The 11772-nt window shown below is 41.5% G+C and overlaps 2 protein-coding genes and 1 long non-coding RNA gene across 5 annotated transcripts; 2 read left to right on the forward strand and 1 right to left on the reverse strand.

Annotated features, from left to right (window-relative positions):
* Positions 1–651: 651 nt before the first annotated feature.
* Positions 652–3638, reverse strand: LOC118375852 (uncharacterized). 2 transcript variants are annotated; one of them, XR_004823909.2, is made up of 7 exons: positions 3146–3638; positions 2531–2614; positions 2299–2381; positions 2062–2153; positions 1685–1959; positions 1480–1559; positions 652–1169 (listed from the first exon to the last, which is right to left on the reverse strand). It is a non-coding gene; the product is annotated as an uncharacterized LOC118375852 (long non-coding RNA). The 2 variants fall into 2 exon arrangements; XR_004823908.2 differs by having other exon boundaries at positions 2299–2614; positions 3146–3636.
* A 35-nt stretch (positions 3639–3673) lies between these two features.
* Positions 3674–7122, forward strand: LOC118375850 (protein SREK1IP1-like). Of its 2 annotated transcripts, none has more exons than XM_035762472.1 (5): positions 3674–3716; positions 4314–4358; positions 5702–5860; positions 6419–6491; positions 6596–7122. In XM_035762472.1, the coding sequence occupies exons 1-5, from the start codon at positions 3689–3691 to the stop codon at positions 6759–6761; spliced, it is 471 nt and encodes a 156-aa protein (XP_035618365.1). In that variant the 5' UTR covers positions 3674–3688; the 3' UTR covers positions 6762–7122. The 2 variants fall into 2 exon arrangements, with proteins under 2 accessions (XP_035618365.1, XP_035618366.1); XM_035762473.2 differs by lacking the exon at positions 3674–3716 and adding an exon at positions 3724–3911.
* Positions 7123–7307: 185 nt separating this feature from the next.
* On the forward strand, positions 7308–11669 carry LOC118375849 (peptidylprolyl isomerase domain and WD repeat-containing protein 1). The gene is made up of 11 exons (XM_035762471.2): positions 7308–7492; positions 7700–7802; positions 8196–8299; positions 8422–8542; positions 8723–9170; positions 9324–9514; positions 9821–10010; positions 10463–10644; positions 10798–10879; positions 10984–11166; positions 11324–11669. Exons 1-11 carry the CDS (start codon positions 7360–7362, stop codon positions 11465–11467), a joined length of 1881 nt encoding a protein of 626 aa, XP_035618364.1. The 5' UTR covers positions 7308–7359; the 3' UTR covers positions 11468–11669.
* Positions 11670–11772: the final 103 nt, after the last annotated feature.

Genomic DNA, 11772 nt, shown 5'->3' on the forward strand with positions numbered 1-11772 from the left:
GGAAATCTATTACACAAACCAGGTTTCCATACAACCTTTTAATACGAGCAAATTGCATGTCGAGCAAAAGCTCAAATAAATTTGTCCTCAGAAGAGGGTGGTGAAGGGACATTTTGTGTTTTACAAATAAAAGTACATACGACAGGCCTAATAGAAACAGAAAATGTTTCGGTAAACTTTCCAAATGTCGACAAAACACGCTAGACAAGGTGGGATCTTTTTGCGTCTGTAAAATTAATATGCAAGAATGTCAGTTGAAGCGCTTTTATGCGCAAATATTGATAAAATCGAAGTAAACTTGGAGTCACGCAATGACATGTGTGGTCCTCCCACCACGACTCAGGAAAGTCAGTAATGAACGTCACAGGGTGGTGAAAGTGCAAGGTGATGAGCTTGATACACCTTTCCAAGAAATATTGAGGGTCTCATTCGGGTGACATGATGATCGATCCTTGGCTGTCGTTTGACAAATAAAAATAATCTTGCTCCTTTGTCCATAATAATCCCATGCAGGCTATACAGGTAGAGTATTTGTGAGCTGTTGGCTAGAGTTTACATGCCAATACCAGAGTGGGCATACTCACTATATAACACAGCATATTTTGAGAAAACCCATCAGTAGAGTTGAAAATGCAATAGAATGGGTAAATGGAAATTTAACCGCAAAAGGTATTTTTATGTGCACTATATCATCACCTTTAATCTGCAACAAGTCAATTTGACAGAAACACATCTCTGGTGGGAAAATATTGTTTTTATGCATAAAAATCTGTCGACAATTGGATGGAAACCTAGCTAGTAAGGTACTTAACTGTTATCCAGAAATTATTTGATAATAATATAAAAACAGCTGCATTGGGCCTTTAATAAAAAGTGGCATAAACTCTGAACACTGATGAACAAGCAACGTAAACAATGCTATTATAGCGTAACATGTGAGAAAACATTCCTCAAATTAAAAATAGGTGTGTAAAAGGCATTTAGGCTATGCTGTGGATGGTATATCATTTTTGTGTAATCAACCTGCAGTTGGTCCTCTTCCCTCTGTCCTCCTCACTGGGGTCTGTACTCTTCTTCTCCTCCATCTTCTTAGAGATCCTCTCCCTCATTTCCTGCCTCTCAGAGTCATACTCCTTTTCATCACCATCCGCAGCCTCATCATCCTCTCCCTGAACACAAGAGAATGTGAGAGAGAGATGAGAGAAAGAATGGAGAACACTCAGAGAAAATGTGTTTTCCAACAAGTTGAATGGGATGCATTATAATGTGATGCATTTGGTCTTGATTGAGCAGATAACATGAAGGAATAAGAGCATAACTCTGCTGCTTCTCCAGCTGCACCTTGGCTTTTCTCCTTCAATAACAAGACAAATAGATTCAAATAAATAATATATTAACTCATTAATTTAATTCATTGTCAAAACAAGATAAGTTGAGGCAGCAGAACATGGTGTCTGTACTACATCTTAGTGTACTGACTTGTTGACTGTGGGGACAGAGCTAAGCAGTGGAACATCCTTCAGCAGGTCATGACTGCTTTTGCTTTTCCCCTTCAGTGTCTGGATGAAAAGAAACAAGGTGTGTGTATATATCTGACAGACAAAGAATGGGTGACACAATACATAAGATGGCGAGCTTGATTTGAAGTGCAGAATAAGAATAACACAGGTCATGTTATAATTACCTGGCTGACTTGAGTTACCATCTCCTCCTCAGCTTCCTCTCCGAATGACAACAGACTAAAGTTCCTGACAAAACAAGTATGGGTGACTGTTCATAACTACAGTGCCACGCTTCCAAGTCAGCAACAGATTGAGAGTGAGGAGCAGAGAAAGTGTGTATAATAGTAAATTAAACACTGTTGCTTTGGACAGATTTCTTGCCTTATTTTTTGTCTTTATCCTTTTGGGATTTTTTTGTTTCACGTGGAATGATGTCATCGAAGGGAGAATGTAACACCTGCAGAGAAGATTTAAGGAAACAAAGTCTGGTGGAATTGGAACAAATGAATGGTCAAAGTACTGCTAAAATACTATAGTGTGATGTAAACCCAACCCATACCTCAGTGGTTCGTAACTTGTGTGGATTTAAATGTCTTTCCTCCTGATCACATTCCACTTCTGCTAACCTGAGCATGTTGTACACTGTATCACCTGTATTGAGGAAAGGAAGATTCATTTACAGGAAAAGATGGCTTCTAGAATCTGTTTGCTGCAATTACAACGGAGTTGGCTCAGATTACAAATGCTGCATACTAAAAGATTTACAACATGCATGGATCTTCTTTAGGCGTTTTACCTTTCCAAAGATGGTGTGTTTGTTGTTGAGCTCATCTGCCTGGCCAAGGGTGAAGAAGAACTGGCTGTCGTTGTCATGGGGCCCTGCGTTGGCCATGTTATCATTAGTAGCAGTAGTATGGGAGAGTTGGCAAAGGTTCCAAGTAGAAGAATTCTGTTTATGTCTAGTCTTATCTTTTGGGGGGATTGAACATGATCCGAGATAATGAGGTGATGAAACAGTGAAGGTTAACCTTGAACTGCCGTCCATAGATGGACTCTCCACCCTCCAGGTGCCTGTGGGATCTCCTCCTTGGACAATGAACTCTGGCACCACTCTATGGAATGATATTTGAACTTAGTTTACCTGTTGTCCATACAGTTGGTGCTTTTGGTAGGGATGTAAGACAAATCACAGGAAAGTATAATTACATCAACTTTTCAAAGTGCTGGTTCAGATTTCTAGCAGAACAGGTGTAAACAGGTGCACGAGCTAGGCAAGTACGCATGCATCTCGTGCATTTTATATTGTGCATATAATTCAGGTGATATAAATCTGAACGTACTACCAGCGCTTTGAACATTTGATGTAATTATACCTTCCTGTGATATATTGTCTCAAATCCCCACCGCCAAAAGTCCGAACTGCACAGACAACGGGTATTTAACAATCTGGCTTGTAGAGATCGTAAGAGTCAACTTTCCTGATTACAAACGCTCATTTCTGCTCAACGTACGATTCAATGCAATTCAATGTCGGGTTTCTAGACAAAAATCATTTGTTCTGAATGATCACTTTATCACGCAAGCATTGTAGTGACAGTGAGATATTAATAAGTGTCACCAGGGGAACAAATGCTCGCGCTCACCTTTCCATTTGATGGAGGCTCTTGAATGTAGATGTTGCTCATTCTGTCGTTGAGATCAACGAACAACTAGAAACCGGAAATCCGTTGTTTTTTCAGCAGTAGAATAGATAGCTAATTTACTTTTTTCCCCCGAGAATTCAGCACTAAGTGGTTTGCAAAGATGTAGAGATGAATGTCTACATTTCTTGCTAACCCAGATTACTGTCAACCACCATGTTGTTTAATCATGGGCGCTTTATTTACCTCGAGTCAATGGGGGTGAAGGATATTTGCCAAGTCAATGCTTGGAAGCGTTTTTCCCTAATATTAGTTCGAGGGTGATATTTTTCAAATAGTAACGAACTATTATTACATATTTGTAGGAAAATTACGTAATTACACAAATCTGTTAAAATATAGATGAATCATTATTTTCATATTCATCCGTGTGTTACATTGTGTGTTACATTGTAAACAATCCCACTAAAACATCGCACAGAACATAAATTAGCTTGAAGGAGGCGTGCATATTTATATCAAGAAACCCCTCATTATGAAAGATATATGAAAAAGAAGAGAGTCACAAATACTAGTAAATTGGAATTATTTCTCAAGTAGTGAGTGAAATCCGCTCAAAATGCGGTTTTACCAAAGACGTTACAGAGAACAAACCCGTTGATATTTTCTACCGGAGCTATTTTGTAGAGGACCCACTGGGAACTTTATGGTTTGAAGTTTATGAACGCAACAAGGTTTTGTCAATAACGTGTGATAATGGCTGCATCTGGTATGTTTGATCCAACTTAAAACTAATCGGATGTCATATTAGAATGCCAATTGGAGTTAGCTAGCTATAGCCTAACTATCGAATAGTTGCCTTTTTTTAATGGAATTTATGGACTGCTAGGTTAGCTAGCCTTGCACCTCTGATTAGCTAGCATGATTGTGCTCAATGTTTAGATAACTAGCTAAAGTTATTTCGATAATAGTTTGTGTATGGCAGTTTAGCTTCCCTATTCATTTGATAGTAGTTGTGTTATGTTATAGCTAGTCTCAATGTGAATCATAGAAGGAATCAAATTATTTTAGGCGTGGAATATAACGTTACAGGCCTACGTTTTTGCTACACACCAACAAAGCAAGAAGTTGTTACATTTCTAAATTATTTGATTTCTCACTTAATTTGCAGGTCCCAATAAGGACATCAGAGCTGGGTGTAAGAAATGTGGTTATCGTAAGTAATCTTTATTGCTTATATCATGTCTCTAACTCTACATATTCAAGCCTTGTGAATACAGTTACAACATGGTCTTTCCTGACCCCTGAGTGTGTCAAATCACATTTTATTGTTCACATACACATGGTTAGCAGATGTTATTGCGAGTGAAGCGAAATGCATGTGTTCTAGTTCCGACAGTGCAGTAATGTCTAACAAGTTATCTAATCTAACAATTCCACGACGACTACCTTATACACACAAATCTAAGTAAAGGGATGGAATAAGAATATATAAATTTATGGATGAGCGATGACCGAGCGGCATAGGCAAGATGCAATAGATGGTATAAAATACAGTATATACATATGAGATGAGTAATGCAATATACGTAAAGATTATTAAAGTGGCATTATTAAAGTGACGAGTGATCCATTTATTAAAGTGGCCAATGATTTCAAGTCTGTATGTAGGCAGCAGTCTCTTTGTGTTAGTGATGGACAGTCTGATGGCCTTGAGATAGAAGCTGTTTTTCAGTCTTGCGGTCTCAGCTTTGATGCACTTGTTCTGACCTCGCCTTCTGGATGGTAGCGGGATGAACAGGCAGTGGCTTGGTAGGTTGTTGTCCTTGATGATCCTTTTGGCCTTCCTGTAACATCGGGTGCTGTAGGTGTCCAGGAAGGCAGGTAGTTTGCCCCCGGTGATGCGTTGTGCAGACCGCACCACCCTCTGGAGAGCCTTTCTGTTGTGGGTGGTGCAGTTGCCGTACCAGGCGGTGATACAGCTTAACAGGATGCTCTCAATTGTGCATCTGTAAAAGTTTTAGGGTTTTATGTGACAAGCCAAATTTGAAGAGGCGCTACTGCGCCTTCACCACGCTGTCTGTGTGGGTGGACGATTTCAGTTTGTCTGTGATGTGTACGCCAAGGAACTTAAAACTTTCCACCTTCTCCACTGCTGTCTCATCGATGTGGATAGGGGGGTGTTCCCTCTGCTGTTTCCTGAAGTCCACGATCATCTCCTTTGTTTTGTTGACCTTGAGTGAGAGGTTGTTTTCCTGACACCACACTCTGAGTGTCCTCACCTCCTCCCTGTAGGCTGTCTCGTCGTTGTTGGTAATCAAGCCCACTACTGTTGTGTCGTCTGCAAACTTGATTATTGAGTTGGAGGCGTGCATGGCCCCGCAGTCATGGGGAGCAGGGAGTACAGGCGGGGGCTGAGCACGCACCCTTGTGGGGCCCCAGTGTTGAGGATCAGCGAAGTGGAGATGTTGTTTGTCATAATCATACTGTGCTAGATACAGCTGCTCTCTAAAGTACTTCCCTTCATTACTCTCTTCTCTACCCTTGTCATTTCATCAGCGGGCCACCTGACGTTCGAGTGCCGTAACTTTGTGCGTGTGGACCCCCGGAAAGACATTGTCCTGGACGTGAGCAGTACAAGCAGCGAAGAGAGTACGGAGGACGAGCAGGAGGATCTGCCTAACGACAAGCTGGGCCGGGGAGGAAAAGACTCAAAAGGTCAATACAGTACAACAGACCATTTTTAAAATATTTTTATTTATTTAACCTTTATTTTCTCAGTACTGAGACCACGGTCTCTTTTGCAGATAAGCCCTGAATTACAGAAAATACACACATCAAAATGCAAGCAGAAAGAAAAACACGGCCATAAAAAAAAACACATTCATCAGTAATAAGGTCCTCAATCAGCTTTCTGAATTGTCTTAGAGGCACCAAAACATCACATTCATCAGTAATAAGGTCCTCAATCAGCTTTCTGAATGGACCTAGAGGCAACAAAACATCACATTCATCAGTAATAAGGTCCTCAATCAGCTTTCTGAATTGTCTTAGAGGCACCAAAACATCACATTTAAGAACATTTTGAAGTTTGTTCCACAAACAACAGAACAATAGTTATGTTATAAGACTTAGCACTGCTGTATTACTCTGTTATAACATACACAGTTATATGACCTAGTCTTGGCTTCATCACCTGTGTTGCGCTCACTTTTATCCAAGTGTTTTTTTTGTTGTTGTCTAAATGGTTTTGTGTATTTGTCCTGATTGCTGTAGGTTCCCAGGAGGACACCAGGAAAATTAAACACAAGAGGAGGAAAAGTAAAGACAGAAAGTCTGAAAGGAAGAGGTACGTCACATTGTCTTCTAATTCCAGTATCTGTGATAAATAATTATGCCTATTATTAGTGGTGTTGTATGTTTAATAACTGTGGAAGTTGTCATTTTTTGCAGGTCCTTTTCATCAAGTGACGAAGAAGAGAGCAAGAAGAGAAAGAAACACAAAAGCCACAAGAAAAAGGGCAAGAAGGAAAAGAAGGAACGTCACAAGAAGAAGCAGAAGAAGAAACATGATTCTTCCTCATCTGACAGCTCCAGCAGGTCCTCTGACACTGATTGAGAAGATGGAACATTTAGGGACAGATTTGCTGAGTATTTGCACCTGTCATTTAACAGAGGAATCAAACTAAGACATGGAAATGTATTTAGACACACTTTACCATAAAATATTATAGAGTTTTTTAAAACTTTAATTTGACATTTTGTTCTATGATTTATGTCCTATGGAAAGTAATAGGTGCAGACACTGAGTGTATCTGGCCCTCGCGTTTCACAGATTCAAGGTCTGGTCAATATAGCCTCTGCTACAAATGAAACAATGGACCCACATTTACTGTTACTTGTTTGACTTTGGTGAATGTTGAAAGTATTTTTGTTGTTATTGATGGAATTTGTTATTAAAGTTATTCTATACATAGAAAGCTTGTAGATTATCTGATTTATTAGCAAACCGTTTGAACTTTTTTATTTTCCAAGTGTTGATCTTTCAAGTAAATTATCAGAATGGAAAAGGCAGATGAAAGAAAGGTTAGATGCAGAGCCATGCACTTTAATTCCACGTCTGTACTGCAGGGAGCGGTATTAAGCTATTGAGTTGTTCTCCAAGCCCGCGGTGAACGGATACGGAAACCGAGGGGAAAACAGTGAATTCGGCAAATATGGCGGCCACCACAGAGAACGCAGATCTGAAACGAAAACTAGACGATAATCAGGATGATGGAGAAGCTGGAGAAGAGGAGGAATGGGTTGGACCCATGCCAAGCGAGGCGACACAGACCAAGAAGAGAAAAGGTTTATGATGGAAAAGCTAACCAGCGAGATAAAGCAACTTGAGCTAGCGAGCTATGTTGCATTGCTGGATGTGTGCTAACTTCTGCGCTCCTCGCTATTAAGCTAGCCAGAGTGCCTAGCGCTCAAAACAATTTCCCAGAACAAAGCTGAAATCGTGTTGCTCTCATTGTGATTGCTTCTAACAATAGTGGTTTTGTTTTCGTACAGTGCTGGAGTATGAACGTGTGTATTTGGACAATTTGCCATCGGCAGCCATGTACGAGAGGAGCTACATGCATAGGGATGTTATAACGCACATTGTCTGTTCCAAGTAAGTATTGTAACGTTCGATAACTAGCTATTGCAGTTTTCTAGCTACAGGTATATGGTTCTTTTTCGATCATCACTAGTTACCACAGCCACAAAGTCATAAACCCTGCCTATGTCTACAATTGATCTTCTTAACATCGGATTTTGAACCTAACCTTAACTACACTGGTAACCTTATGCTTAACCCTGCATTAGGGTTTTCATTTATATTTACGATATTGCCAATTTTTACTTGCGGCTGTGGTTCTGTCTTGGTCCCGCATGAGACACTTTCACTTGCTGATTTGTTTACTTCCTGGTACATTGATTTGTGTTTTCCTGGATGCCAAATGTTACACACACACCAATGGTGATCAGTCTGCCTCATAAACTCTTCTATTATTTTCATTTCCAGGACAGATTTCATCATCACAGCCAGTCAGGACGGCCATGTGAAGTTCTGGAAAAAGAAAGAAGATGAGGGGGTAGAGTTTGTCAAACACTTCCGCAGTCATCTTGGTACGAATAATGCCTCTATGAAATAACATGTATCTTTATGTAACCTCAGACTGGGCTTTAGATTGACTGAAATGTAATTTCAAGGCTATAATTCACTGTTATTCTTGTTCTATGTGTTACAGGAGTTATAGAGTGTATTTCTGTCAGTGCTGATGGAGCTCTATTCTGTTCTGTTGGGGACGACCAGGCCATGAAAGTCTTTGATGTGGTCAACTTTGACATGATCAACATGCTGAAGCTGGGGTGAGTTTGCATCTTTTGCTTATTGTTTTTAAAGGTGAAACGTTTAGCAATTTAGCTTGTTTTCTTAAAGCCAAAAGATATCCCTACTCCCGCTTCAAAAACACCATACGAGTTATAGAGCTACGGCACATATTTTATTCCTAGTTGATCTGCCATTCCTCTGCTCTGTGTGCTGTGTAGTTTCCACCCTGGCCAGTGTGAGTGGATCTACAACCCAGGCGATGCCATCTGCTGCGTGGCCTGCTCCGAGAAATCCACTGGGAAGATCTTTGTCTATGATGGACGAGGAAGCAACGAGAAGCTCCACACCTTCGACAAGATGCACTCCTCTCCGCTGTCCCAGATCCGCCTCAACCCTAGGTACAGGGTTATCGTCTCCGCAGACAAGGCTGGGATGCTGGAGTATTGGACCGGCCTCCCCAGCGAGTTCAAATTCCCCAGGCACGTGGACTGGCAGTATAAGACTGACACAGACCTTTATGAGTTTGCCAAAAACAAAACCTACCCCACCAGCCTGGCCTTCTCCCACGACGGGAAGAAGATGGCTACAATCGCAACCGACAGGAAAGTCAGGATCTTCCGCTTCCTGACGGGAAAACTGATGAGGGTGTTTGATGAGTCGTTATCGGTAAGTTTCCAAACTGTAGCACAGTTTATTGCTATTAATAAACTGTGCTACATCTTGTTATAATTTATCACTGTTTCCCACATTTCCCCAGTGCATTTGTCTGAACTGTGCACATTTCTCTCATCATGGCCCATCTCTGACCTGATCCTGTAGAAGTTCACAGAGCTGCAGCAAATGAAGCAACAGCTGCCAGACATGGAGTTTGGTCGGAGGATGGCGGTGGAGAGGGAACTGGAGAAAGTGGATGGCATCAGGCTGACCAACATCATCTTTGATGAGACGGGTCACTTTGTCCTCTACGGAACCATGCTGGGCATCAAGGTCATCAATGTGGAGACCAACAGGTAGCATTTAAATGGTCAAAATGGATTTAAGACAGTAATATCCTCTAAAAACAGAGCAGGCTTTTTGCACCAAAAAAAACACTCATTCAACTTATCAAGCTCTTGATGATACGTTAATTAGTTGAATCAGATGTTTTAAGGCTGGATGGAAACAACATTTTGCACACACTGTTGCTCTCCAGGGCCAGGGATGTGGACTGTCTCTAACCCTTGCCCCAACAATGTTTTCATGAAACCCCTTTGTCTTGTGAAAGTGACGAGAGCATTATTCTAACATGTTTTTATTTCCCACCCATGTGTGTTCAGGTGTGTACGTATCCTGGGGAAGCTAGAGAACATTCGTGTGGTGAAGCTGAGCCTGTTCCAGGGGGTTGCCAAGGCATGCAATACAGCTCCCACCATCGAGATGAAGGCATCAGACAACCCGGCCCTGCAGAGCACAATGCCAGACCCCACCATCTTCTGTACTGCTTTCAAGAAGAACCGCTTCTACATGGTAATCAACTTTATTTGTCCCTGCAGGGCAATTGTAGCCCGTCCAAAAGAGAAATGGTATATTACTGTTGCTCCCTTGCAGTGCTGCTATTTATTTATTATAAACTGGGTGGTTTCAAGCCCTGAATGCTGATTGGTTGAAAGCTGTGGTATATCAGACCGTATACCACGGGTATGACAAAACATTTATTTTTACTGCTCTAATTACGTTGGTAACCAGTTTATAATAGCAATACGGCTCCTCGTGGGTTTTGTGGTATATGGCCAATATACCACGGCCAAGGGCTGTGTCCAGGCACTCTGCGATGCGGTGTGCATAAGTACAGCCCTTATACCAGCCATATACCACACAGCCCTTGGCCACGGCAATAAGGCCATTCTTTGCCATATTTTCACCCGCATTACATAATTTCCTTAGGATTTTTGTCACTATTCCTTCTTTTGTCTTGGTAGTTCTCCAAGAGGGAGCCGGAGGACACTAAAAGTGCAGAGTCGGACAGAGACGTGTTCAACGAGAAGCCGTCTAAGGAGGAGGTGATGGCTGCTACCCAGGCAGAGGGGCCCAAGAGGGTGTCAGATAGCGCTATCATCCACACCACCATGGGAGACATCCACATCAAACTGTTCCCTGTCGAGTAGGTCACCCTCTGTTGTTTGAGGGCTTACTTTCCATTTGCAATGCCATGGGTTGTCTGTTAACTTTCCTCAGAACCTATACAGTTTTGCAATTATGATATATTTTATTGGACAATTTTACTTATGTTTATAGACTACTTTATGTATCTCAGGTGTCCCAAAACAGTGGAGAACTTCTGTGTTCACAGCAGGAATGGTTATTTCAATGGCCACATATTCCACCGCGTCATCAAGGTAGGACATTTTAATCACTGCTCATTGTTTTGACTTTGTAGTAGGAACTGAATCACAAGATGTGACGGACTATGTTTTGACTGTTCTCTTTCCTCTCCACCCAGGGCTTCATGATCCAGACAGGGGACCCTACAGGGACGGGCATGGGAGGGGAGAGTATCTGGGGAGGGGAGTTTGAGGATGAGTTCCATGCCACGCTGAGACACGACCGGCCCTACACACTCAGTATGGCCAACGGAGGCCCCGGCACCAACGGATCACAGTTCTTCATCACCGTCGTGCCCACGGTAACTCTTCACTCTCTGAAGTGTGATCTTTCTCTGCATTCCTTCAGTTGAAGTAATGTTTTTATCCCCGTTTTGTCAAGTATTGTACATTTCTGCATTATGTAGAAAGATGTTCAAATAAACCTAAGTGAACATCTCTCCCTACTTATCTTTACAGCCCTGGCTAGACAACAAACACACCGTGTTTGGAAGGAGTGCCAAAGGAATGGAGGTGGTTCAGCGGATCTCCAACCTCAAAGTCAACCCTAAAACAGACAAGCCTTACGAAGACATCAGCATCATTAACATCACCATCAAGTAATCATGTTTCCATCTCACCAATATGTTGTGTACTATTACGTTCCGTTTTTAAAGTAAAGTGTTGGATTATTGAAGAATGCATCTTGCCACCTGTTGCATTTTTCTTTCTTGGATGTGAGAAATTAAGAATTTGTTGGTTGCTTAGTAACATGTTTGTCAACAGAGCTGTACTTTTGAATAAACCAGTGTCTTGTTAACATTCATTACAGAACGTTCAGATAGAAATGTCCATGTTACTGCCAACATATAGAATAATTTTAGAAAAGTTGCAGCTGGATAATAACTAAATGGGTTGGACCATATAAG

Source organism: Oncorhynchus keta, chromosome 12 (genome assembly GCF_023373465.1).
Source record: "Oncorhynchus keta strain PuntledgeMale-10-30-2019 chromosome 12, Oket_V2, whole genome shotgun sequence".
Lineage (NCBI taxonomy): Eukaryota > Metazoa > Chordata > Actinopteri > Salmoniformes > Salmonidae > Oncorhynchus > Oncorhynchus keta.

What these genes read in the sequence shown, in the direction of transcription:
- LOC118375850 (XM_035762472.1), top strand. Translation starts at nt 3,689, where the DNA reads ATGAAAAAGAAGAGAGTCACAAATACTA. An exon ending in GAAGAGAGTCACAAATACTA is followed by an intron (nt 3,717 to 4,313) that starts GTAAATTGGAAT and finishes CTTAATTTGCAG; the next exon opens with GTCCCAATAAGGACATCAGA. An exon ending in GTGTAAGAAATGTGGTTATC is followed by an intron (nt 4,359 to 5,701) that starts GTAAGTAATCTT and finishes TCATTTCATCAG; the next exon opens with CGGGCCACCTGACGTTCGAG.
- LOC118375849 (XM_035762471.2), top strand. Translation starts at nt 7,360, where the DNA reads ATGGCGGCCACCACAGAGAACGCAGATCTGAAACGAAAACTAGACGAT. An exon ending in AGAAGAACCGCTTCTACATG is followed by an intron (nt 10,011 to 10,462) that starts GTAATCAACTTT and finishes TTGTCTTGGTAG; the next exon opens with TTCTCCAAGAGGGAGCCGGA. An exon ending in TATTCCACCGCGTCATCAAG is followed by an intron (nt 10,880 to 10,983) that starts GTAGGACATTTT and finishes CTCTCCACCCAG; the next exon opens with GGCTTCATGATCCAGACAGG.